General features: G+C 49.5%; 1 protein-coding gene across 1 annotated transcript; it reads right to left on the reverse strand.

Moving 5' to 3' along the window:
* LOC140405370 (uncharacterized) lies at nucleotides 1-27,005 on the reverse strand. Its single transcript, XM_072493687.1, has 5 exons — nucleotides 26,828-27,005; nucleotides 17,692-17,797; nucleotides 12,595-12,701; nucleotides 7,315-7,487; nucleotides 1-896 (listed from the first exon to the last, which is right to left on the reverse strand). Exons 1-5 carry the CDS (start codon nucleotides 26,931-26,933, stop codon nucleotides 621-623), a joined length of 768 nt encoding a protein of 255 aa, XP_072349788.1. The 5' UTR covers nucleotides 26,934-27,005; the 3' UTR covers nucleotides 1-620.
* Nucleotides 27,006-27,610: the final 605 nt, after the last annotated feature.

The following is a 27,610-nucleotide window of genomic DNA, read 5'->3' on the forward strand; positions in this document are numbered from 1 at the left end:
TATTTTTAAAACAAAACAATGTTTATTCTATTAATTCAGTTAACACTTTATAAACACACAGTAAACATCTTATCAATGACAAATACTGATACTTTCTCAATTACAATATTCTATAGGTAACCTGTAGTAACTTTCCTAACAACATCCATAAGCCAAAACACTTTTTAACAAAGACAGTAGGTTTGAATTCTCTACAGAAACAGGTATTACTTTGAAATCATCAAATGAGCTGAAGACATTCTTTAGCTTGTAGAGAGATACCAGTTTACATCTGCTTGCTTTGACTGCAGCTCTCCAACTCAAAGCGAAACCAAACAGAGCCACAAAGCAGCTTTTCAGCTCAAAACGAAAGTAAAAGCAGAGCAGAGCCCAGCTCCATCCACACACTGACATCACTGCAGCTATTTGATAAACACCCATTTCTTAAAGGCACTCTCACATGACAGTTTCAAGTAAGATATTTGGAACACCGGCTAAAGGACTGGAATATACGGAACACATTTACTTTAAAATGACAGCCTGAAAGCTTGTGAAAGACGCAAAACCCCTCGATCACCAGTTCTAACTGAAAATTTACACATTTTTTATTCAATGTGGGGGAGGAGGAGGGGGAACTTGCATTAAAATTTAAATGGCCACAGAGCTGGCGTGTTCTTGATGTATTTGAGGTAATCTGGTTCATGTCCCCACTTCAATTTTGCTTGCTTTTCTAGTATCGGAATTCCACTTACGTGGGTCAGTAAATACCACAGAAATACAGGGGAGAGCACGCTGACATGATCCACTCCCTCCATTACAGAAGAAGCGGAGATGAACAACCCCGTCCATTGCAGTATTTCTCCCAGATAGTTTGGGTGACGACTATAGGCCCAGAGTCCAGTTTGAATGAATTTGCCCTAATTGAAAAGAAAATGAGAACATGGTCAAATTCTGCAAGAGCGCGTCCCTTTTATTTGTCTTCCCCATTAACTCCTGCCACACTGAACGACAACACAAGTTGGTGATAACTAATTCTACATGCAAAGACCTTAAAGCCGTGTCCTCTCCTGTGAGGAAGCTTACGATTGGAACACGAATATTAGGCTGATGAAACCAAAACAAAAAGCAAATTACTGCGGATGCTGGAATCTGAAACAAAAACAGAAAATGCTGGAAATTCTCAGCAGGTCTGGCAGCATCTGCGGAGAGAGAAGGGAGCGAACGTTTTGAGTCTGTGTGACCTTTGTCAAAGCTAAAACACAGAGAAAGTGGGAGATATTTATACTGTGGAGTGAGGGAATGAAAGATGAGTCATAGCCACAGAAACCAAGGGAAGAGAGTGCTGATAGCCACAGAAACCAAGGGAAGAGAGCCAATAGCCACAGAAACCAAGGGAAGAGTGTGCTAATAGCAGTCCCCAGAGAGAATAAATGGTGTGAAAGGCCAAACAGCAGAGAAACTAAAATCAGAGGGTAAACTGTGACAGATGTAGATGTGGGGGGAGGGGGGACATGAGTGGGAGAGGTAAAATGAGAAAAGGGGGAAGCAAAGGGGAGGAAGGCAAGGAAAGAGGGGATAAGATAGGGGAAAATATATAATAAAGAAAAATAAAAAATAAAAGACAGTTAAAATGGAATGAAAACAAGTGGGGTAGAGCTGATCATCTGAAGTTGTTGAATTCGATGTTGAGACCGGAAGGCTGTACCGTGCCTAACCGGAAGATGAGATGTTGTTCCTCCAGTTTGCGTTGAGCTTCACTGGAACATTGTAGCAGGCCAAGAACAGACATGGGAGCAGGGTCTTGTGTTAAAATGGCAAGCAACGGGAAGGTCAGGGTCCTGAATGCGCACAGACCGAAGGTGCTCAGCAAAGCGATCACCCTGTCTGCGTTTGGTCTCTCCGATATAGAGGAGACCACATTGGGAGCAGCGAATGCAATAGACCAGATTGAATGAGGTGCAAGCAAAACGCTGCTTAACCTGGAATGAGAGTTCTGAGCCTGGGATGTTAAGCATGGAAGAGGTAAAGGGGCAGGTGTTGCACCTTTTGCGATTGCATGGGAAGGTGCCATGGGTGATGGGAGAGGTGTTGAATATGGTGGAAGAGTGGACTAGATTATCCTGGAGGGAACAAAAAAAACTCTGCTTCAATTTTTATCATTTATGATGAGAGATTTCAAAAGTGGACGTGAAACATGCAGGTTTAAAACTTTGCAATGCGGAATTAACAAATTGCTTTAATCTCCATCAGTATTTCAGATCATATCAGCAAATTACATAGAACATAGAACATAGAACAATACAGCGCAGTACAGGCCCTTCGGCCCACGATGTTGCACCGAAACAAAAGCCATCTAACCTACACTATGCCATTATCATCCATATGTTTATCCAATAAACTTTTAAATGCCCTCAATGTTGGCGAGTTCACTACTGTAGCAGGTAGGGCATTCCACGGCCTCACTACTCTTTGCGTAAAGAACCTACCTCTGACCTCTGTCCTATATCTATTACCCCTCAGTTTAAAGTTATGTCCCCTCGTGCCAGCCATATCCATCCGCGGGAGAAGGCTCTCACTGTCCACCCTATCCAACCCCCTGATCATTTTGTATGCCTCTATTAAGTCTCCTCTTAACCTTCTTCTCTCCAACGAAAACAACCTCAAGTCCATCAGCCTTTCCTCATAAGATTTTCCCTCCATACCAGGCAACATCCTGGTAAATCTCCTCTGCACCCGCTCCAAAGCCTCCACGTCCTTCCTATAATGCGGTGACCAGAACTGTACGCAATACTCCAAATGCGGCCGTACCAGAGTTCTGTACAGCTGCAACATGACCTCCCGACTCCGGAACTCAATCCCTCTACCAATAAAGGCCAACACTCCATAGGCCTTCTTCACAACCCTATCAACCTGGGTGGCAACTTTCAGGGATCTATGTACATGGACACCTAGATCCCTCTGCTCATCCACACTTTCAAGAACTTTACCATTAGCCAAATATTCCGCATTCCTGTTATTCCTTCCAAAGTGAATCACCTCACACTTCTCTACATTAAACTCCATTTGCCACCTCTCAGCCCAGCTCTGTAGCTTATCTATATCCCTCTGTAACGTGCTACATCCTTCCACACTATCGACAACACCACCGACTTTAGTATCGTCTGCAAATTTACTCACCCACCCTTCTGCGCCTTCCTCTAGGTCATTGATAAAAATGACAAACAGCAACGGCCCCAGAACAGATCCTTGTGGTACTCCACTTGTGACTGTACTCCATTCTGAACATTTCCATTCAACCACCACCCTCTGTCTTCTTTCAGCTAGCCAATTTCTGATCCTGCTTAACACCTGCTATTCCTTTTTACACTTACAAATAGAGGGAAAAAGTAGGAAACAGGGGCGAAATTCTCCGGAAACGGTGCGATGTCCGCCGACTGGCGCCCAAAACGGCGCAAATCAGACGGGCATCGCGCCGCCCCAAAGGTCCGGAATGCTCCGCATCTTTGGGGGCCGAGCCCCAACATGGAGGGGCTTGGCCGGCGCCGGACGAATTTCCGCCCCGCCAGCTGGCGGAAAAGGCCTTTGGTGCCCCGCCAGCTGGCGCGGAAATGACATCTCCGGGCGGCGCATGCGCGGGAGCGTCAGCGGCCGCTGACGGCATTCCTGCGCATGCGCAGTGGAGGGAGTCTCTTCCGCCACCACCATGGTGGAAACCGTGGCGGAGGCGGAAGGGAAAGAGTGCCCCCACTGCACAGGCCCGCCCGCGGATCGGTGGGCCCCGATCGCGGGCCAGGCCACCGTGGGGGCACCCCCCCCGGGGCCAGATCGCCCCGCGACCCCCCCCAGGATCCTGGAGCCCGCCCGCGCCGCCTTGTCCCGCCGGTAAGGTAGGTGATTTAATTTACGCCGGCGGGACAGGCAATTTATCGGCGGGACTTCGGCCCACCCGGGCCAGAGAATCGAGCGGGGGGGGGCCCGCCAACCGGCGTGGCGCGATTCCCGCCCCTGCCGAATATCCGGTGCCGGAGACTTCGGCAACCGGCGGGGGCGGGATTCACGCCAGCCCCCGGCGATTCTCCGACCCGGCAGGGGGGGTCGGAGAATCTCGCCCCAGATGTGAGTTACTAAAATATCAAATATTACTGTACTTCCATCAAATGTATATTTGCAGAATACCAGTTAGAAACCAGTCAACTTTCCAACTGACACTTTGTTTCCCCACTTCAATTCAATTTTTATCGGAATCGAGAGTCACATCTAATTAGAAATAATCTAAGCAGGTGGCAATTTTTCCCTTTTTCAGCAAGTTACCTTGATGATTGAGTCTCATTGTCATGTGAGAGTACCTTTAAGAAATGTACCTTTAAGAAATGGGTGTTTATCAGTGATGTCAGAGTGTGGGTGGAGCTGGGCCGTCTGTCAGCTTTTTACTTTCATTTTAGGCTGTTTGCTGCAAGGTGTGTTTTAGTTTTGTATTCCGTGTTGGAGCTGAAGCCAGACAAAGCAGGTGTACTGTTGTTCTCTCTGCCATCAAAAGACTATCTCTTGATCATTTGGTGAATTCAGAATTATAAATGTTCTCAGTAGTGAATGTAAACCTGATGTGCTTCTGTTAAAAGGTGTTTCTTTTGTCTTCTGGATGTTGTTTGGGAAGTTATTAAGGATTACTTAGTGTTGTATTCTTTGGGGGTTGTATTTGAATTGATGGTTGCTAAGATGTTCACTGTATGTTTTAAAAAGGTTAACTTGAGTTCATAGAATAAACATTGTTTTGCTTTAAAAAATACTTTTCCATTTCTGCTGTCCCACACCTGTAGAGTGGGCCGTGTGCTCCCCATACCACAGTCTATTAAAGGTTGTGGGTCAGGTGACCTCCATGATACACTTTGGGGTTCTCTAAACCCTGGCCCATAACATTATCATCAACTGTCACTGAAGCCGTCTACCCGAGTTTAATGCTTCAATATAACTAGTTCAAGATGGACAGTCATTATGGCAATTTTGTTGAAACTTGTAGTTCATTTGAAGGGTATACGGTGTCCTGTGTATAACACCACAATCATGAGGAGGCCAGAGCTATTGCTGTCGTAGCTAGGAAAGAGCTGCGGTGAGTAACTCACCTCCTGACTCCCCAAAGCCTGTCCACCATCTACAAGGCACAAGTCAGGAGTGTGAGGGAATACTCTCCACTTGCCTGGATGAGTGCAGCTCCAACAACCCTCAAGAAGCTCCACACCATCCAAGACAAAGCAGCCACTTGATTGGAACCCCATCCACAAACACTCACTCCCTCCACCACCGATGCACAGTAGCAGCCGTGTGTACCATCTACAAGATTCACTGCAGGAACCTGCCACGGTTCCTTAGACAGCACCTTCCAAACCCATGGCCTCTACCATCTAGAAGGACAAGAGCAGCACGGTAGCACTGTGGATAGCATAATTGCTTCACAGCTCCAAGGTCCCAGGTTTGATTCCCGGCTTGGGTGACTGTGCGGAGTCTGCACATCCTCCCCGTATCTGCGTGGGTTTCCTCCGGGTGCTCCAGTTTCCTCCCACAGTCCAAAGATGTGCAGGTTGGGTGGATTGGCCATGATAAATTGCCCTTGGTGTCCAAAATTGCCCTTAGTGTTGGGTGGGGTTACTGGGTTATGGGGATAGGGTGGAGGTGTTGACCTTGGGTATGGTGCTCTTTCCAAGAGCTGGTGCCGACTCGATGGGCCGAATGGCCTCCTTCTGCACTGTAAATTCTATGAGATACCTGGGAGCCCCACCACCTGGAGGTTCCCCTCCAAGTCACTCACCATCCTGACTTGCAAGTTCCTTCCGTTACCTCACTGTCACTGGGTCAAATCCTGGAACTCCTCCCTAACAGCACAGTGGGTGTACCTACACCACAAGGACTGCAGCGGTTCAAGAAGGCAGCTCATCACCACCTCCTCAAGGGGTAATTAGGGATGGGCAATAAATGGTGGGCCTAGCCAGCGAAGCCCACATCCCGTAAATGAATACATTTTTAAAAAAGGAATGAATTGCATCCTTTATCTCAACCAATAATACAAGTATCCCAGGAACTGTATATCATAGAATCATAGAATTTACAGTGCCGAAGGAGGCCATTCGGCCTATCGGGTCTGCACCAGCCCTTAGAAAGAGCACCCCACTTAAGCCCGCACTTCGAACCTATCCCCGTTACCCAGTAATCTCAACTAACCTTTACTAAGGGCAATTTAACATGGCCAATCCACCTAACCTGCACATCTTTGGACACTAAGGGCAATTTAACATGGCCAATCCACCTAACCTGCACATCTTTGGACACTAAGGGGCAATTTAACATGGCCAGTCCACCTAACCTGCACATCTTTGGACACTAAGGGACAATTTAACATGGCCAATTCACCTAACCTGCTCATCTTTGGACACTAAGGGACAATTTATCATGGCCAATCCACCTAACCTGCTCATCTTTGGACACTAAGGGACAATTTATCATGGCCAATCCACCTAACCTGCTCATCTTTGGACACTAAGGGACAATTTATCATGGCCAATCCACCTAACCTCCACATCTTTGGACACTAAGGGCAATTTATCATGGCCAATCCACCTAACCTGCACATCTTTGGACACTAAGGGACAATTTATCATGGCCAATCCACCTAACCTCCACATCTTTGGACACTAAGGGACAATTTATCATGGCCAATTCACCTAACCTGCTCATCTTTGGACACTAAGGGACAATTTATCATGGCCAATCCACCTAACCTCCACATCTTTGGACACTAAGGGACAATTTAACATGTCCAATCCACCTAACCTGTACATCTTTGGACACTAAGGGACAATTTAACATGGCCAATCCACCTAACCTGCTCATCTTTGGACACTAAGGGACAATTTATCATGGCCAATCCACCTAACCTGTACATCTTTGGACACTAAGGGACAATTTAACATGTCCAATCCACCTAACCTGTACATCTTTGGACACTAAGGGACAATTTAACATGGCCAATCCACCTAACCTGCACATCTTTGGACACTAAGGGACAATTTATCATGGCCAATCCACCTAACCTGCACATCTTTGGACTGTGGGAGGAAACCGGAGCGCACGGGGGAAACCCACGCACACACGGGGAGAACGTGCAGACTCCGCACAGACAGTGACCCAAGCCGGAATCGAACCTGGGACCCTGGAGCTGCGAAGCAACGGTGCTAACCAATGTGCTGCCGTGCTGCCCAAATATTGTAAATTATGTCACTGTGTCACCATTTGAAAAAATGATGGGGAAAGAGGGTCATTAAAAGTACAGCAAAATTCACTTACAACATTATCAGGATCACTTTTGAAATTCCATTTCTGTTGGTCTGCAATGGCTTCTGTAGCAAATCCCACTGTCCAGATTGTCCATGCAGCATAGTCTCGGACACACAAAGGCCGGTCCTTTTCCTGAGTGTTCAGAATTAGTGTCGGAAGAAGTGTTATGAAAATCCATACACCTAGAAAACAGGAACAAAACTTTACTTTTTATTAAAAAGGTGGCATACCTGAAATTACCATTCGAAAGAGACTCCGCTGTAGTGTTTTAGCGCCATCTATTGGTGTTCCAATGTACAGCATTGCTTGTGGTACTGCAGCCCCGACTGCAAGTGCTTTTCAAAATGCTGAGATTATGGGATGGGAACATACACTAATTGATTTGCCTATGGGAGATCAAGTATGTACCCAGGAGTAATCAGTATTTTATTATGATACCGGACCAACCCCAACATATAGAACCTTAGTTAGGCCACACTTGGAGTATAGTGTTCAATTCTGGTTGCCACACTACCAGAAGGATGTGGAGGCTTTAGAGAGGGTGCAGAAGAGATTTACCAGAATGTTGCCTGGTATGGAGGGCATTAGCTATGAGGAGCGGTTGAATAAACTCGGTTTGTTCTCACTGGAACGACGGAGGTTGAGGGGCGACCTGATACATAGATACAGAGAAGATAGGAGTATGAGGAGGCCTTTTGGCCCTTCGAGCCTGCTCCGCCATTCATCACGATCATGGCTGATCATCCAACTCAATAGCCTAATCCTGCTTTCTCCCCATAGCCTTTGATCCCATTCTCCCCAAGTGCTGTATCCAGCCGCCTCTTGAATATATTCAAAGTTTTAGCATCAACTACTTCCTGTGGTAATGAATTCCACAGGCTCACCACTCTTTGTGTGAAGAAGTGTCTCCTTATCTCTGTCCGAAATGGTTTACCCTGAATCCTCAGGCTGTGACCCCTGGTTCTGGACACACCCATCATTGGGAACATCTTCCCTGCATCTCCCCTGTCTAGTCCTGTTAGAATTTTATAAGTCTCTATGAGATCCCCCCTCATTCTTCTGAACTCCAGCGAGAACAATCCCAACCTAGTCAATCTCTCCTCATATGACAGTCCCACCATCCCTGGAATCAGTCTGGTAAACCTTCGCTGCACTCCCTCGAGAGCAAGAACATCCTTCCTCAGAGAAGGAGACCAAAACTGCACACAATACTCCAAGTGTGGCTTCACCAAGGCCCTGCACAATTGCAGCAACACATCCCTGCTTCTATACTCGAAACCTCTTGCAATGAAGGCCAACATACCATTAGTCTTCTTTACCGCCTGCTACACCTGCATGCTTACCTTCAGCGACTGGTGCACAAGGACACCCAGGTCCCGCTGCACACTCCCCTCTCCCAATTTACAACCATTCAGGTAGTAATCTGCCTTCCTGTTTTTGCTTCCAAAATGAATAACCTCACACTTATCCAAATTATACTGTATCTGCCATTGGTTTGCCCACTTGCCCAACCTGTCCAGATCTTGCTGTAGGATCCCAGCATCCTCGTCACAATTCACCCTTCCACCTAATTTGGTATCATTTGCAAACTTTGAGATGTTACATTTTGTTCCCTCATCCAAATCATCAATATATATTGTGAATAGCTGGGGTCCCAGCACCGATCCCTGTGGTTCCCCACTGGTTACTGCCTGCCAATTTGAAAAGGACCCATTAATCCCTACTCTTTGTTTCCTCTCTGCCAACCAGTTTTCTATCCACCTCAATACATTTCCCCCAATCCCATGCGCTTTAATTTTGCACAATAATCTCTTATGCGGGACTTTGTCAAACGCCTTCTGAAAGTCCAAATATACCACATCGACTGGCTCCCCCTTGTCGACTGTACTGGCTACCTCTTCAAAGAATTGAGGTCTCCAAAATTATGAGGGGCATAGACAGGGTGGATAGTCAGAGACTTTGTCCCAGGGTAGAGGGGTCAATTACTAGGGGGCATAGGTTTAAGGTGCGAGGGGCAAGGTTTAGAGTAGATGTACGAGGCAAATCTTTTTCATAGAGGGTAGTGGGTGCCTGGAACTCGCTGCCGGAGGAGGTGGTGGAAGCAGGGACGATAGTGACATTTAAGGGGCATCTTGACAAATACATGAATAGGATGGGAATAGAGGGATACGGACCCAGGAAGTGTAGAAGATTGTAGTTTAGTCGGGCAGCATGGTCGGCGCAGGCTTGGAGGGCCGAAGGGCCTGTTCCTGTGCTGTACTTTTCTTTGTTCTTTGATCTGCTAGGATACCTGATGGGAACCCCAATTACTCTTTTAATCTCTTTTCCAATTAAGGGGCAATTTAGCGTGACCAATCCATCTAACCTGCACATCTTTGGGTTGTGAGGGTGAGACCCACGCAGACACGGGGAGAATGTGCAAACTCGACAAGGACAGTGACCTGAAGCCGTGATCAAACCTGGGCCCTCAGTGCCGTGAGGCAGCAGTGCTAACCACTGCACCGCCGTCCTGCTTAATTGCAGGAGTGATTCCACGCATAAATAGGGATATGGTGTATTAAAACACATTACATGGTATTGAACTACCCTAACATCACAGAAATACAGCTTTCACTTACTAGTTAAACAATGCTTAACAATAAAATGAAACACTTTAACTCCTAACTACTACCTCCTTTATCTCCAATCGAGCAACACCCATCACAGGTCAAAAAGCACTTTTAAATAAAGTTAGCAAACCCAGGATTACTTGCCAATCTCTGCATAGAGTTTTTTTTTAAATGACTGCTTCAACAGAGAGAGATCCTTTCAGTAAACAGCCTGCAGGACCCTATCCATCAGATTAATGCGGAATCTGACAGCCCTCTGCAAAGGCTGTTGTTCAGCTCACAGCTTCCAGAAACAAACTCAAAATTGACTGCTACCGACCTGGCTCCTCCCATTACTACATCATCTTCATCCCACTCAAATCCAATGGCCTACTTACTTACGTTTAAACACAATGTCTCTAATTATTCACTCCCCAGAAGTCATAACAAAAACCATCTCCTTGTAAAAATAAGCATGGCTTGAAAGAATGATGATCTGACATTTACAACATCTTAATTGCACCTTCTGCAGGTGCAAAGTCTGTCTTTTTAAACCAGGATTTTAAAACATTACTGCAACAAATACATATAATACAATATATATGTACCAATTTCTGACATTCATCGGAATGATCACAGCCACAGGAGGACATAGGTATTATGCACACTTACTCATGCTTTCTGCATACTACAACAGTACAAATACTGCCTTTCCAGAGATGAACACTATTAAATTCTCCTATTTGGACTTGCCAATACACCTTGTCTACTAATTACCAGTGATACCAAGTGATAAACTGGGATTTCACCACCTAGCTATAGAACAGACTAGGAAATAAGCAGCCCCTACTCTCGCTGAAATAATGCTCGGGGATCAGCTATGGTTATGTCATAGAATTTACAGTGCAGAAGGAGGCCATTCGGCCCATCGAGTCTGCACGGGCTCCTGGAAAGAGCACCTACCCAAGGTCAACACCTCCACCCTATCCCCATAACCCAGTAACCCCACCCAACACTAAGGGCAATTTTGGACACTAAGGGCAATTTATCATGGCCAATCCACCTAACCTGCACATCTTTGGACTGTGGGAGGAAACCGGAGCACCCGGAGGAAACCCACGCACACACGGGGAGGACGTGCAGACTCCGCACAGACAGTGACCCAAGCCGGAATCGAACCTGGGACCCTGGAGCTGTGAAGCGATTGTGCTATCCACAATGGTACCGTGCTGCCCACTTAGTACCGAGAGGAAGGAAATCTTTGGGAAGGAAATCTCCTTCACTTTCTTCCTCAAAGACTCAGTTGTATTGTTGACTCCAGGGAAGGTTTATGTTGTTGTGGCTTAAGTTAGCCCAAAAATACTAGCCACATCCTAACACGCACTGTGTCTCGTTCGTCCATCACCCCTGCGCTGGCTGATCTACAATGGCTCCCAGTCTGGTAACGCCGCAGTTTTCAAATTTCCATCCTTGCATTCAACTCCAGCCCCCCCCCCCCCCCCCCCCCCCCCCCCCCCGGCCATGGCCACGCTTTTTCCTACCTCTTCAAACTCCTGCAGCCATCACAGCTCTCAGATATCTCTGCGCACATTCAATTCTGACCTTTTCAGTGTCCCCAATTGGAATCGCTCTGCACCAGGTGGGTGTGCCAGCAGCTACGGAGATCCCAAACTCGAGCATTCCCTCCCTACACCTCTCCGCTTCAGTCTCCTCCTTCGAGACGCTTCTTAAACACCTACCTCGAAGACCACAGCTTTTGCTTGCCTGTCCTACTATCTCATGTGGCTCGGTTTCACTGCATTAAGGAAGTGAGATAAAGCGATATAAACGCAAGTTGGTTGGATTGGCCTGCCCTGCAAGCATCGACTGCATGGTTCACCCCCACTGTAAGGAACAACAGCACGGTAGCACAATGGTTAGCACGGTCGCTTCACAGCATCAGGGTCCGGGGTTCGATTCCCGGCTTGGGTCACTGTCTGTGCGGAGTCTGCACGTTCTCCCCGTGTCTGCGTGGGTTTCCTCCGGATGCTCCGGTTTCCTCCCACAAGTCCCGAAAGAAGTGCTTGTTAGGTGAATTGGACATTCTGAATTCTCCCTCTGTGACCCGAACAGGCGCCGGAATGTGGCGACGAGGGGATTTTCACAGTAACTTCATTGCAGTGTTAATGTAAGCCTACTAATAATTATGTTGCTAAAAATCAAACCTTCCCCATTTCGCCTTTTGTGATTCTCTTTTTATTGCATCCAAACCGCACTCTTAAAAGGGTTAAGTTCCTTGGCCAAGCCTGGCAATATAATAATAATAATAATAATCTTTTATTGTCACAAGTATAAAGTCTAAAAGAGAAATATTTTTGGTAATGGGGGCTATCGTTATAGTTGTCGGTTGCCCTGTGAATGTGACATAAAATGTTAAAAGCTCAACAAAAATATTTTTTTTTAAAAAAGGTTAAGTTCCCGCGGAACCTGTTGTATTGCGTACAGAGTCCACAGTATCACCACCACCCCTCATCTTCCAAAACAGCTTGGGGTGGTAGCGGGTTTGGAAATGGTTCTCTTGGTGGCTTGCTGCAAGACTCGCTGCTGCCCGCCACATAGGAACAGGAAGGCAATTCAAAGACAGAAGAATGGGGAAAATATTTTGGCAAGAAACTGATTTTTTTTTTTAAAATAAAGAGAGCCAAAAATCTTCAAGGTTTACCTTGAAGCGTCCAGTAAACAAAGAATTGTTTTGGATCAGTGCGAACGTCATTGAAACGTCTATCGCCGCCTTCCTTTAACACTCTGAAGAACAGAAATAGGCCCAATCTAGAATTGAAAAAAGACTCCGTTAGGCCTCAGACATTTCATGTAGGTTGTCTTTATAGTGTAACACTCTCTATTAAGCCGTTGCAGAACTGTTTGATGTGCACAATGCTCCATATATTTTGTTCCTGGTGCTCTGGGCTATAGCTTGAGCATTGGCGCTGAGGGGAAATATTTTGCACCAACACCGTTGGTTAAAAGTTCTAATATGATCCAAATCGGGAGCCCAAGGCCAACCAGACCCAGGGTGAAGCACAGCTAGGTTCCATGGGGGAAGTTTAGTGTCTGTGAGAAACTGCGGCCTCAACCAAACATTGGGTATTTCCCAACTTCCTCAATGTTGGTTTCAAAATGGACCACTTTGCCAGAAGATATTGTACTCGCTGGTCCATGTTAAAATTATATCAGGGCTGGTTTGATTTGCCGACATTCAGTTAAAGGCAACATAGAGGTTACAGCAATATCTATTAATATAAATGATCGTGTAAATGCCATTTCTGGGTGGCACGGTGGCACAGTGGTTAGCACTGCTGCCCCACAGCTCCAGGGACCCGGGTTCGATTCCCGGCTTGGGTGACTGTCTGTGCGGAGTTTGCACGTTCTCCCCGTGTCTGCGTGGGTTTCCTCCGGGTGCTCCGGTTTCCTCCCACAGTCCAAAGATGTGCAGGTTAGGTGAATTGCCCCTTAGTGTCCAAAAATGTTAGGTGGGGTTGCTGGGTTGTGGGGATAGGGTGGAGGTGTGGGCTTAAGTAGGGTGCTCTTTCCAAGGGCCGGTGCAGAGTCGATGGGCTGAATGGCTTCCTTCTGTACTGTAAATTCCATGATTCTATGGTTGGCAAACATGCTGAACAAGTTGAAATTCAGCTATCCAGACCAGGCAGTCCTCAGCTGGACTTCCAGTTTGTGCTGGATGAGGATGATCACCCAGGGCAGCAACAGCGTCACCACAGCTAAGTCTCAGACTGTGCAGAGAGAAGGGTGGTCAGTTAAGCTCCTGTCTCGTCCAGATAGTGCATATTAATGGACAGGGATCGGTATTCATAGAATCATAGAATTTACAGTGCAGAAGGAGGCCATTCCGCCCATCGAGTCTGCACCGACATTTGGAAAGAGCACCCTACTTAAGCCCACACCTCCACCCTATCCCCGCAACCCTTAACCCCACCTAACCTTTCTGGACACTAAGGGGCAATTTAGCTTGGCCAATCCACCTAACCTGCACATCTTTGGACTGTGAGAGAAAATCGGAGCACCCGGAGGAAACCCACGCAGATTTGCAGTAGCTTCAGGAATTTATTTCATAAAATCATAGCATCATGGAATCACAACAGGGCAGAGGGAGCCCATTTGTCTATCAGGTCTGCACTGACCCTCTGAAAAAGCACACTATCCAGGCCCACTCGCCTGCGCTATCCCCATACACCCACCTACACATCCTTGGATACGACCAGACAATTGATCATGGCCAACATACCTACCCTGCACATCTTTGGGCTGTGGGAGGAACCCCGCACAGGCACAGGGAGAAAGTGATAACTCTTGTTGCGACACCCTGGGTGAGTGTACGGTCAATCCCAGCCCCACAGACCCCAGAGTCCCAATATAAATGAAATAACCAATAATTTGTATTTTCCAAAGATCTTTAACCCTTGACTGCTCCAATGAGTTACAGACACCAGATTTAGAAGTAAAACATTAACAACCTATTTATGAATAAAAAGGAGAAAAGATGAACATAAGGAAATAACAGGATAACCGTCTACCAGACTACTTAATCCCAAGATCCCATCCCACCCTCTGCCCAGACACACACAAGACAAACACCAGGTAAGGGTCAGTGAGGAATAAAATAAATCAGGGATTAAAAGAGGTAGATCGGAGATGAGTCTTCACTCTGTGGTTGTCGTTTATTGGGAACCGGTTTACTCGAGAGGTTCAGGTTGACGCAATTCTGTCCTTTGACCACCGGATGGTGTTTCACCTAGGAATTCCAGGTCAGTGCAGTTCTGGTCGCCGGCCACCAGATGGTGGTATGCACAGGCTGCTCAGGTCAGTGCACTTCTGCCTTTCTCCCACCAGATGGAGCATTCGCCTCCCGCTGAGAACAATACAGCTCTGGCCCTGGAATTCAGCTTCTTTTCCTTGCCCGATTGCTGTTTAAAACTCCTGGCGCCTTTCTCACAAATGCTTCCGCCTTAAGCTTCAATTCTTCAGCTCTTCCCAGCCCCTGACACACAGAGTTCGAAGGTTACTGACCTTTGGGAAAACTTGTACTTTCACACTCAGGTGGCGGGATTCTCCGTTTCTGAGACCAAGTGTTGACACCAATGCAGAATCAGTGGACTTTTATGACAGAAAAACCGGCGCCACACCTGGACCAATTCAGCGACCGTTAAGGGGCTAGCACCGGCGCCACAGGGAACACAATCGATTCTAATGGGAAACGGTGCCGGATTCGCGGTTTCGCGATTGACACCCAAAGGCTGACAAGCTGCAGCCGCATATAAACAATTCTCACCCCCACACGCACCATCCCAGCCAACAAGATGGCAGCGGGGAGAGCAGCCCTGAGATCCATACATTGACAGCGATGCTATCAATGGTCGAATAGCTGACTGTCATTCAGCATCATTTTTAAGTGCCCATGAGCAGAAGAGTTACAGAATAGGAGAGAGAGCGCAGGAATATGGTAGCCATGCTGTGGATAAGCCGGCGTTGGACTGGGGTGAGCACAGGAAGAAGTCTTACAACACCAGGTTAAAGTCCAACAGGTTTGTTTCGAATCACTAGCTTTCGGAGCGCTGCTCCTTCCTCAGGTGAATGAAGAGGCATGTTCCAGAAACATATATAGACAAATTCAAAGATGCTAGACGATGCTTGGAATGCGAGCATTAGCAGGTGATTAAATCTTTACAGATCCAGAGATGGGGTAACCCCAGGTTAAAGAGGTGTGAATTGTCTCAAGCCAGGGCAGTTGGTAGGATTTCGCAGGCCAGATGCGAACTGGTCCACATCAGACACCATTTCTCTGGCCCTACACTCATCCCTAGAGCATCTCGAAAACAAGGACTCCTACATTAGACTCCTATTTGTTGACTACAGCTCCGCCTTCAACACCACAATCCCAGCCAAGCTCATATCAAAGCTCCAAAACCTAGGACTTGGCTCCCCACTCTGCAACTGGATCCTCGATTTTCTGACCAACAGACCACAATCAGTAAGAATGAACAACAACACCTCCTCCACAATAGTCCTCAACACCGGCGTCCCGCAAGGATGCGTACTTAGCTCCCTGTACACACACGACTGCGTGGCAAAACTTGGTTCCAACTCCATCTACAAGTTTGCTGACGATACGACCATAGTGGGCCGGATCTCGATTAACAATGAGCCCGAATACAGGAGTGAGATAGAGAACCTAGTGGAGTGGTGTAGCGACAACAATCTCGCCCTCAATGCCAGCAAAACTAACGAGCTGGTAATTGACTTCAGGAAGCAAAGTACTGTACACACCCCTGTCAGCATCAACAGGGCCGAGGTGGAGATGGTTAGCAGTTTCAAATTCCTAGGGGTGCACATCTCCAAAAATCTGTCCTGATCCACCCACGTCGACGCTACCACCAAGAAAGCACAACAGCGCCTATTCTTCCTCAGGAAACTAAGGAAATTCGGCATGTCCACATTGACTCTTACCAACTTTTACAGATGCACCATAGAAAGCATCCTATCAGGCTGCATCACAGCCTGGTATGGCAACTGCTCGGCCCAGGACCGCAAGAAACTTCAGAGAGTCGTGAACACCGCCCAGTCCATCACACGAACCTGCCTCCCATCCATTGACTCCATCTACACCTCCCGCCCGGCTTACTCACTCTTCCAACTTCTTCCATCGGGCAGGAGATACAGAAGTCTGAGAACATGCACGAACAGACTCAAAAACAGCTTCTTCCCCACTGTTACCAGACTCCTAAATGACCCTCTTATGGACTGATTTCATTAACACTACACCCTGTATGCTTCATCCGATGCCAGTGCTTATGTAGTTACATTGTATATGTTGTGTTGCCCTATTATGTATTTTCTTTTATTCCCTTTTCTTCTCATGTACTTAATGATCTGTTGAACTGCTCGCTGAAAAATACTTTTCACTGTACCTCGGTACACGTGACAATAAAGAAATCCAATCCAATCCAATCCAGATGGTGGGGGATGAATGTAATGCGATATCCTACCAACTGACCTGGCTTGAGACAATTCACACCTCTTTAACCTGGGGTTACCCCATCTCTGGATCTGTAAAGATTTAATCACCTGCTAATGCTCGCATTCCAAGCATTGTTTGGCATCTTTGAATCTGTCTATATATATGTTTCTGGAACAGACCTCTTCATTCACCTGCGCAGCGCTCCGAAAGCTAGTGACATCGAAACAAACCTGTTGGACTTTAACCTGGTGTTGTAAGACTGCTTACAGGAATATGGTGAAATAGCAGGGGAGTGCGTCTAATTGGATTGCTCTTCAAATGAGCTAGCACAGCCTTGACGGGCCAAAAGGGCCTCTTTCTGTGCTGTACTATTCTACGATTCCCGGTGGTGTAGGGAAGAGCCACTTCCGGGCAAACAAGATTGGCTTCTGATGGCATCTGTGTATATTTTTGAAGCTTTTTACAAAATCACGGGAGGCTCTGTGCTGTGGGGAACAAAGCTATAAAAGGTGTTCGAAATGCAGACTCGTGCTATTAACCCTACACTTGCTGACTGATGAGTACCTGGCATCCAAGTTGGAAGCTGGGCATTGCCTGCAAGCCACTCATTCACCTCCCAGCAGTTGGCAGCTGGTCACTCGTCTGCCAACTTAGCCAGTGCCAGCGATTGAAAAGGTAGAGGCGAGTAAAAGCCTTGCAAAGAGAAATCCATGCCAAGGTAAAAGGCCGGTCAAAAGAAAGCATACGAGCTCAGGATTGGCTTCTGAATCTGACCTGCTGAATTCTCACCTCAAGCCCCACACAGTTATCAAGGCACTCTGTATTTTCTGTCTGCAGTAGCTGGTGCCAATCCATCTGTAACTCAGGTGAGTCAGTATGATAAAGGTTCCCGACCCTGTAAATAGATGAACAATATGTTACTGAATGGACCTTCGGAACGGGAAATGGATATTTAAAAATGAGGGGCATGGGGAAGAACCTGAAAATGCTTCGAGGTTTGAGCAAGAGAAGCAAAGAAAAGAACACTTTAACACTTCAGATTCATCCCTTATTTAGTGCTTATTGCACCAACATTACAACAGCAAAACAGACTGCTCAGCCCAACTCAGTCTGCCATGTTGGAGTGTATCCTCCACACAAGCGGTCTCCTAATCCCATGTGTCCGCTCTGTTCCCAAATCCCATTATCCTCTTTCCTTCAATCACTTACCTAAACCATCACCATCTCATGGGTTACCATTGACCAGAAACTGAACTGGACCAGCCATTTAAATGCTAGGAGAACAGGTCAGAGGCTGGGAATTCTGTGGTAACTCCTCAAAGCCTGTCCACCATCTACAGGCCACAAATCAGGAGTGTGAGGGAATACTCCCCACTTGCCTGGGTGAGTGCAGCTCCAACAACACTCAAGAAGCTCAACACCATCCAGGACAAAGCAGCCCCGCTTGATTGGCACCCCATCCACATTCAAACCCTCTGTCATAATATACATCTATGTATACAATGGAGTGCAGACAGGCAGTGATTGACACACAGGATGACCAGTAAGCACACAGAACAGAGCAGCCAATCACCAGACAGGACACAACCACTATAAAGCCAGAGGGCACCAGTTTTCCCGCTCTCTCGGGACCCAGCCTCTGAGACAGTCAGAGTTAGTGAGCTGGCCAGTGTAAACACCATGTGGTAGCTAGTAAGTCTGGTTAGGCTAGTATCAGCTCTCCAGTCAAGTCAGCATAGTGTCAACCCACAGTTCAACATGTATAATAGTTTAGTTTAGATGTTAAATAAAATTGTGTTGCATCTCATCAAGTGTTGGAGGTCTGTCTCTCGCTACACTGCATCAAGTGCAGTCCACATCGACCCAGCCTACCCAACACATCACCCTCCACCACCAATGCACAGTAGCAGCCGTGTGTACCATCTACAAGATGCACTGCAGGAACTTACCAAGGTTCCTTCAGCAACACCTTCCAAACCCACGACCACTACCATTTAGGACAAGGGCAGCAGATACCTGGGAGCCCCACCACCTGGAGGTTCCCCTCCAAGTCACTCACCATCCTGACTTGGAAATATATCGGCCGTTCCTTCACGGTCGCTGGGTCAAAATCCTGGAACTCCCTCCCTAACAGCACAGTGGGTGTACCTACACCACAAGGACTGCAGCGGTTCAAGAAGGCAGCTCACCACCACCTTCTCAAGGGCAAATGAACTAATTTTTAAAAAAGATTCTGTCACCATCGACATGGAATCTCAAGGTGTCTTGTGGTGCAATTGCAACATCCCTACCTGTGATCCAGATGTTCTAGCTTTAAGTCCCACTTTAGGACTTGATGACCACAGAAGATGTACTTGTAACATGGCCAAACCGGTTGATTATCAGCCTGTAAATCTTTGCAACATGCCTGATGACAGGAGGCATGCTAGCACAGTGGTTAGCCCTGTGGCCTCACAGCGCCAGGGTCCCAGGTTCGATTCCCGGCTTGGCTCACTGTCTGTGCGGAGTCAGCACGTTCTCCCCGTGTCTGCGTGGGTTTCCTCTGGGTGCTCCGGTTTCCCCCCACAAATCCCGAAAGACGTGATGTTAGGTCAATTGGACATTCTGAATTCTCCCTCTGTGACCTGAACAGGCGCCGGAATGTGGCGACTAGGGGATTTACACAGTAACTTCATTGCAGTGTTAATGGAAGCCTACTTGTGACAATAATAAAGATTGTTATCATCAAAGAGTGGGAGAGTTTCAGGCTGAGCCGTACTGTGGAGGGTGAGGACAAATCACTGCAGTATTTTGCTGAGCAAAATCATGGCCTTATCCAATGAAAGCCCATTGTGGCCACCACCCTCTTTTGAGGGTATTCAGCCCTCCAGTCCTGTACTACTGAAACTGCTACCACCACCCTTCCAATCAACAAGCATTCCAGATCACAGATCACATTTCCTCCCTATTTCTTTCTTCTGCAAGCACTAACTCAGAGTCAAATTATTTCCCTTGCCCCATCTCTTACCTTGTGTACCTCAGTACCCTGGTTCTAAGTCACTGCCCATGTTTCCTCCGGGTGTTCCGGTTTCCTCCCACAATCAAAAGATGTGCAGGTTAGGTGGATTGGCCATGATCAATTGTCCCTTAGTGTCCAGTTAGGTGGGACTATCATAGAATTTACAGTGCAGAAGGAGGCCATTCGGCCCATCGAGTCTGCATCAGCCCTTGGCAAGAGCACCCCACCCAAACCCACACCATCACTCTACCCCCGTAACCCAGTAACCCCACCCAACCTTTTTGGACACTGAGGGCAATTTAGCATGGCCAATCCATCTAACCTGCACGTCTTCGGACTGTGGGAGGAAACCGGAGGAAACCCACGCAGACACGGGGAGAATGTGCAGATTCCGCACAGACAGTGACCCAAGCCGGGAATCGAACCTGGGACCCTGGTGCTATGAAGCAACTGTGCCAACCACTATGCTGCCCAGTATTAGGGGGATGTGGTGATGTGCATCAATGTAAATACATGTAGGCTAGCTAGACACTAGAGAGAGCACCAGAGACATCACACACACACATTCAACCAATAGATCAGGTAGATAGGACACGACCAATGGACATTCACGATACACACGGAGGTGACACGACCACAGGGGGGCATTACACCAACCCATATATAAAGGACACCACACACATGATCTGCCTCTTTCCAGTGGAGACAGTCAGTGAGTACAGACACAGGGTTGATTCAATATCACACCCACCACGTGGATTGCAGCAACTGGTTAGTCAGTCTGGGTAGCTATAGTAGGATTAGCAGTAGTGTCGAACCCGAGTAATAGAAGTGTAAATAGTTTAATAAACATGTGGAAATTATCTCCACGAGTTCTTCCGGTTGCGGCTATGCCTAGGTAGGTCGCACGTTCGGCAGCTCCCACCGGGAACGGACTTTTGGGCTCTTCAGAGGGGCCCCAACGGCAATTGTTCGACGGCTTCTAGTGTGGGAAGGTGACAGCAAGGTCCCCCCGACATTATATGGATTGGACCAGGAGTGGAGCGGTTAAAAAAGTGATCCTGATGCAGCGAAAAGTGCGAGAGAGGAAAAGCAAGATGGCGGCGGGTGGAGATCAAGCAGCATGGGCACAGTGGTCGCAGGAGCAGCAGGGGTTTCTTAGACGCTGCTTTGAGGAGCTGAGGACAGAAATTCTGGCGCCAATGAAGGCGGCGATTGAGAAGCTTGTGGAGACCCAGAAGGCCCAAGGGGCAGCGATCCGGGAGGCGCGGCAAAAAGCCTCGGAGAACGAGGACGAGATCTTGGGCCTGGCGGTGAAGGTGGAGGCGCACGAGGCGCTGCACAAGAGGTGGCCGGAAAAATTCGAGGACCTGTAGAATAGGTTGAGGAGGAAGAATCTTCGGATTCTGGGTCTCCCTGAAGGAGTGGAGGGGCCCGATGCCGGGACATATGTGAGCACGATGCTCAATTCACTGATGGGCGTGGGAGCTTTCCCGAGGCCCCTGGAGCTGGATGGGGCTCATCGGGTCCTGGCAAGGAGACCCAAAGCCAACGAGCCGCCAAGGGCTGTAGTGGTGAGGTTCCACCGCTTTATGGACCGAGAGTGTGTCCTGAGATGGGCCAAAAAAGAACGGAGCAGCAGGTGGGAGAACACGGAGATCCGAATTTACCAGGACTGGAGTGCGGAGGTGGGTAAGAGGAGAGCTGGTTTTAACCGGGCTAAGGCGGTGCTACATCGGAAGGGGGTGAAGTTCGGGATGCTGCAGCCAGCGCGACTGTGGGTCACGTTCCAAGATCGGCACCACTATTTTGAAACGCCTGATGAGGCATGGAACTTTATACAAACTGAAAAGTTGGACTCAAATTGAGGGTTGGTCGTGGGGGAATGTTTACTGTGTTTATTGCGTTTGGGGAATGTTCTCTGGGTTTGAGTGCTGGGTGGGGATGGGTGAATGGATTTGATGTGGGGGCTGTGGGAGAGTGTGGGCGTCGGTGTAGGAGGGGCAGGGCCCCGCGGAGGAAGAGGGGGGGGTGGAGGCCCGGGGAGTTGGGGTAAGGCCGCAAAAAGGAGCTGCGCCAGAGGGGGGCTCAGGAAAGCGCGGGCTTTTTCCCTCGTTAGGGAAGGATGGGGGCGGGGCCGGGGGGGCCGGGCGATGCTGGAGAGGAGCGCACACTGACTGCCAAGGGGTGGGGGGATTCTCATACTGGGGGGTCGATGGAAGGGCGGGAGAGGCCGGGGTCAGCAGGAGTCAGCTGACTTACGGGAGTGTCACGGGGGGAGCAAAATGGCTAGATGAGGATCTAGCGGGGGGGGGACTGGGTTGCTGCTGCATTGGTCAAATGGGAGCTGGAAGTAGGAGAGGTAGTCGGGGCTGGGGTCCGCCGCCTGGGGGACTGGAGGGTGCGGGAGGCGCGGGCACGTGGCTGGCCTAGAATAGGAGATGGCTAGTCGGCAGGGGGCGGGGGAGTAGCCCCCCAATCCGGCTGATAACTTGGAATGTGAGGGGCCTGAACGGGCCGGTCAAGAGGGCCCGGGTGTTCGCGCACTTAAAGGGACTGAAGGCAGACGTGGTTATGCTCCAGGAGACACATCTGAAGGTGGCAGATCAGGTTAGGCTGAGAAAGGGATGGGTAGGGCAGGTCTTACATTCAGGGCTGGATGCGAAGAACAGAGGGGTTGCAATACTGGTGGGGAAGCGGGTGTCGTTCGAGGCACTGAATATTGTAGCGGATAATGGAGGTCGATATGTGATGGTGAGTGGTACATTGCAGGGGGTGCGGGTGGTACTGGTGAACGTATATGCCCCGAATTGGGATGATGCCGGATTTATGAAATGCATGCTTGGTCGGATTCTGGATCTGGAGGTAGGAAGCTTGATAATGGGGGGGGGGACTTCAACACGGTGCTGGACCCAGCACTGGACCGGTCTAGGTCCAGGACGGGTAAGAGGCCGGCTGCGGCCAAGGTGCTCAGGGGGTTTATGGACAAGATGGGGGGAGTGGATCAATGGAGGTTTGCCAGGCCGGGGGCCAGGGAATTTTCCTTCTTTTCCCACGTCCATAGAGCCTACTCCCGGAAAGATTTTTTCATTTTGAGTAGGGCGCTAATCCCATAGCCATCTCGGACCACGCCCCGCATTGGGTGGAGCTGGAGTTGGGGAGGAGAGTGACCAGCGCCCGCTGTGGCGCCTGGATGTGGGACTGTTGGCGGATGAGGGGGGGTGCGGGCGGGAGCGGGGGTGCATTGAAAGATATTTGGAGGCCAACGACGACGGGGAGGTGCAGGTGGGGGTAGTCTGGGAGGCGCTGAACATGGTGGTCAGGGGAGAGCTAATCTCCATTTGGGCCCACAGGGAGAAGAGAGAGGGGAGGGAGAGGGAGAGGTTGGTGGGGGAGATTTTAAGGAGATTTAAGACAGGAGGTATGCAGAGGCCCCCCCGAGGAGGGGCTACTTAGGGAGCGACGGAACCTCCAGACGGAATTCGACCTGTTGACCACGGGGAAAGCAGAGGCACAGTGGAGGAAAGCGCAGGGGGCGACGTATGAGTATGGGGAGAAGGCGAGTCGGATGCTGGCACACCAGCTCCGTAAGAGGGAGGCAGCGAGGGAGATTGGTGGAGTTAAGGATAGAGGGGGGAATACGGTGCGGAGTGCGGTGAGAATAAACAAGGTATTTAGGGACTTCTATGGGGATCTGTACAGGTCTGAGCCCCCAGTGGGGGAGGAGGGGATGCGACGATTCCTAGATCAGCTGAGGCTCCCGAGGGTGGAGGAGGAGGTGGCTGGTTTGGGGGCGTCGATTGGGCTGGAGGAGCTGGTTAAAGGATTGGGGAGCATGCAGGCGGGGAAGGCCCCGGGGCCGGATGGGTTCCCGGTTGAATTCTACAGGAAATACGTGGACCTGCTGGGCCCGTTGCTAGTGAGGACTTTCAATAAGGTGAGGGAGGGGGGGGGACCCTGCCCCCGACAATGTCCAGGGCGCTGATTTCTTTGATCTTGAAGCAGGACAAGGATCCATTGCAATGTGGGTCGTATAGACCGATCTCGCTCCTCAATGTTGACGCTAGGTTGCTGGCGAAGGTGCTGGCTACGAGAATTGAGGACTGTGTCCCGGGGGTGATTCATGAGGACCAGACAGGATTTGTGAAGGGTAGGCAGCTAAATACAAATGTGCGGAGGCTCCTCAATGTGATTATGATGCCCTCGATGGAGGGGGAAGCAGAGGTAGTGGCAGCTATGGACGCGGAGAAGGCCTTTGATCGGGTGGAGTGGGAGTATCTTTGGGAAGTGTTGTGGAGGTTTGGGTTCGGGGAGGGGTTCATCAGCTGGGTCAGGCTGCGATATAGAGCTCCAGTGGCGAGTGTGGCCACGAACCGGCGGAGGTCGGAGTACTTTCGGCTGTACCGGGGACGAGGCAGGGGTGCCCCTTGTCCCCCTTGTTGCAGTGGCAATTGAGCCTCTGGCCATGGCACTGAGGGAGTCCAGGAAATGAAGGGGACTGGTCCGGGGGGGGGGGGGGGGGGGGAACACCGGGTGTCGTTGTATGCCGATGACCTGTTGTTGTATGTTACGCATCCAGTGGAGGGGCTGGCGGACGTCATGCGGATCCTTAGGTAGTTTGGGGACTTTTCGGGGTATAAACTCAATGTAGGGAAGAGTGAGCTCTTTGTGGTGCACTCAGGGGACCAGGGAAGGGGGATAGACGAGTTACCGCTGAAGAGGGCGGAAAGGAGCTTTCGGTACCTGGGGATCCAAGTAGCTAGGAGTTGGGGGGCCCTGCACAAGCTCAATTTGACGCGGTTGGTGGAGCAGATGGAGGAGGATTTTAAAAGTTGGGATATGCTGCCACTCTCTCTAGCGGGCAGGGTGCAGTCGGTTAAAATGATGGTCCTCCCGAGGTTTCTCTTTGTGTTCCAGTGCCTTCCCATTATGATCCCCAAGGCCTTTTTCAAACGGGTAAGCAGGAGCATCATGGGATTTGTGTGGGCGAATAAGACCCCGAGAGTGAAGAGAGTGTTTCTGGAGCCTAGCAGGGACAGGGGGGGGGGGCTGGCGCTGCCGAATTTGTGTGGCTATTATTGGGCAGCCAATGTGGCGATGATCTGTAAGTGGGTAATGGAGGGAGAGGCGGCGTGGAAGAGGTTAGAGATGGCGTCCTGTGTGGGCATGAGCCTGAGGGCGCTGGTGACGGCACCGTTGCCACTCTCGCCAACAAGGTACACCACGGGTCCGGTGGTGGCGGCGACGTTGAAGATCTGGGGGCAGTGGAGGCGACACAGGGACAGGGTGGGAACCTCGGTTTGGTCACCGATTCGGGAGAATCATCGGTTCGTCCCGGGAAGGATGGATGGGGGGGTTTCGGAGCTGGCATCGGGCAGGGATTAGAAGAATGGGGGACCTGTTCGTCGATGGGACGTTTGCGAACCTAGGGGCGTTGGAGGAGAAGTTTGGGCTACCCCCCCCCCCCCCCCCCCGGAAACGCTTTCAGGTACATGCAAGTGAGGGCGTTTGTGAGGCGGCAGGTGAGGGAATTTCCGCTGCTTCCGGCACATGGGATTCAGGACAGGGTGATTTCGGGTGTATGGGTTGGAGAAGGCAAGGTTTCGCGATTTATCAGGAGCTGCAGGAAGAGGAGGAGGCCTCGGTGGAGGAGTTAAAGGGCAAGTGGGAGGAGGAGCTTGGGGAGGAGATAGATGAGGGTCTGTGGGCTGATGTCCTGAGTAGGGTTAATTCTTCCTCCTCTTGCGCCAGGCTCAGCCTAATACAGTTCAAAGTTACTCACAGAGCGCCTATGACGGGTGAGGTTGAGTAGGTTCTTTGGGGCGGAGGACAGATGTGGGAGGTGCTCGGGAAGCCCGGCAAATCACGCCCATATGTTCTGGTTGTGCCCGGCGCTGGATGGGTTTTGCGAGGACTATGTCCAAGGTGGCAAACGCCCGGGTCAAGCCGAGCTGGGGATTGGCATTATTTGGGGTATCGGACAAGCCGGGAGTGCAGGAGGCGAAAGAGGCCGGTATTCTGGCCTTTGCGTCCCTGGTAGCCCGGCGGAGGATTTTGTTACTATGGAAGGATGCGAAGCCCCCTAGTGTGGAAGCTTGGATCAATGACATGGCAGTGTTCATCGAGCTGGAGAGGATAAAGTTTGCCTTACGAGGGTCTGTGCAGGGGTTCTCCAGGCGGTGGCAACCGTTCCTAGACTATCTCGCGGAGCGTTAGGAGGAGGTCAGCAGCAGCCCGGGGGGGGCGGGGGGCGTTGGGTCAAGGTGGGGGGTTTTCCCCTATTTGCACTGTGTACTGTTCTAAGGGGGGTTACTGTACATGGGGAAATCCAATGTATAATTTCCACTTGTTGTGTTCTTGTTGCTTTCTTTTTGTTGGGGGGGGGGGGGGTTGTCGAAAATTTGTTGAAAAACTTGAATAATTTTTTTTTAAAGAAGTTATCTCCACGTCTGAATCTTCCTTTGTCCAGTGCACCACAAGGAAGCCGCTTAGGTTACACCTACAACATAACAAATCAGGGGATAGGGGGTGGGGAAGTGGGCCTGGGTAGGGTCCTCTTTCAGAGGGTCGATGCAGACTCGATGGGCCGAATGGCCTCCTTCTGCACTGTCGGGATTCTCTGATTCGCAAGCAGTCCAATACTGTGGGAAGAATAATTGTGGTCGTTAATTCTCTGCTCCCAGGAACTCGGAGCAGAAAACGAGTGCGCTCGGCGGCTGTGATGAACAAAAGTTACGCAATGATCAAGGAATGTTTTGTAACAACCACATTCAAAACGCCAGACAACGTCCTTGTCTTTTAAAAAGGTGAACGGAGGAACATTTGGCAAGAACTGAACAAGCCTAAAAGAAATAACACATGAAACTGAACTCTCAGTCAATCCCCGCCCCCGTTTGTAAATTTCTCAGCCCTGCGCTGAACACGAACCTGCCAAGTCATAAAACTTCTCGGTTTGCAGAATGCTGGCTGCCCCCCAGAGGCACCACTGAATGCTCAGGTCAAGCAAGGCATATTTCAGCAGAATAGTGCCCATCTCTGACCTGTACCAAACTGAAAGTCCAGGTCGCGTCAAAACACCTCTTGTCACTCACAAGGCGGAAGTACCACCCCAGCCCATCATGTGCTCTTTGTCCTGTATGGTCGATGCAGCAGATTGACACTGCATCACATTGCATGCGGTTGCTAGTCAACACAGTGCCCTAAAATACAGGGAAGTTCAGTTACTGATGGTCTTCCTTGCGGAATGATCGTACAGCTTCTGGCCTGTTATTACAAGGAAGTAACCCAAGCCCTGTGAAATATACTTTAGCACCGCAAGCATTCATTCAGTAAGTCCAAACAAAAAGTTGTACGGCACAGCACTTGAACGCTGCACTTCAGCCCCTGGAGCGGCCTGAGTATTTGGTAAACATGGTGACAGCACGGAAGGAGGTCACTCGGCCCCTCCTGCCTGTGCTGGTCCTCTGAAGGAACCATTCATAGAACGAGGATTGGGCCATTCAGCCCCTCGAGCCCGCTCCGCCATTCAATACAATCGTGGCTGACCTCTTCCTGGCCTCAACTCCGTTCTCCATAACCCTTCAACTCATTACTTTTTTTCCTCTTTAAATTTCGAGTACCCAATTATTTTTTTTTCCAATGAAGGGGCAATTTAGCGCGGCCAATCCACCTAACCTGCACATCTTTGGGTTGTGGGGGTGAAACCCCCAC

The sequence above is a fragment of the Scyliorhinus torazame genome, chromosome X (genome assembly GCF_047496885.1).
Source record: "Scyliorhinus torazame isolate Kashiwa2021f chromosome X, sScyTor2.1, whole genome shotgun sequence".
Lineage (NCBI taxonomy): Eukaryota > Metazoa > Chordata > Chondrichthyes > Carcharhiniformes > Scyliorhinidae > Scyliorhinus > Scyliorhinus torazame.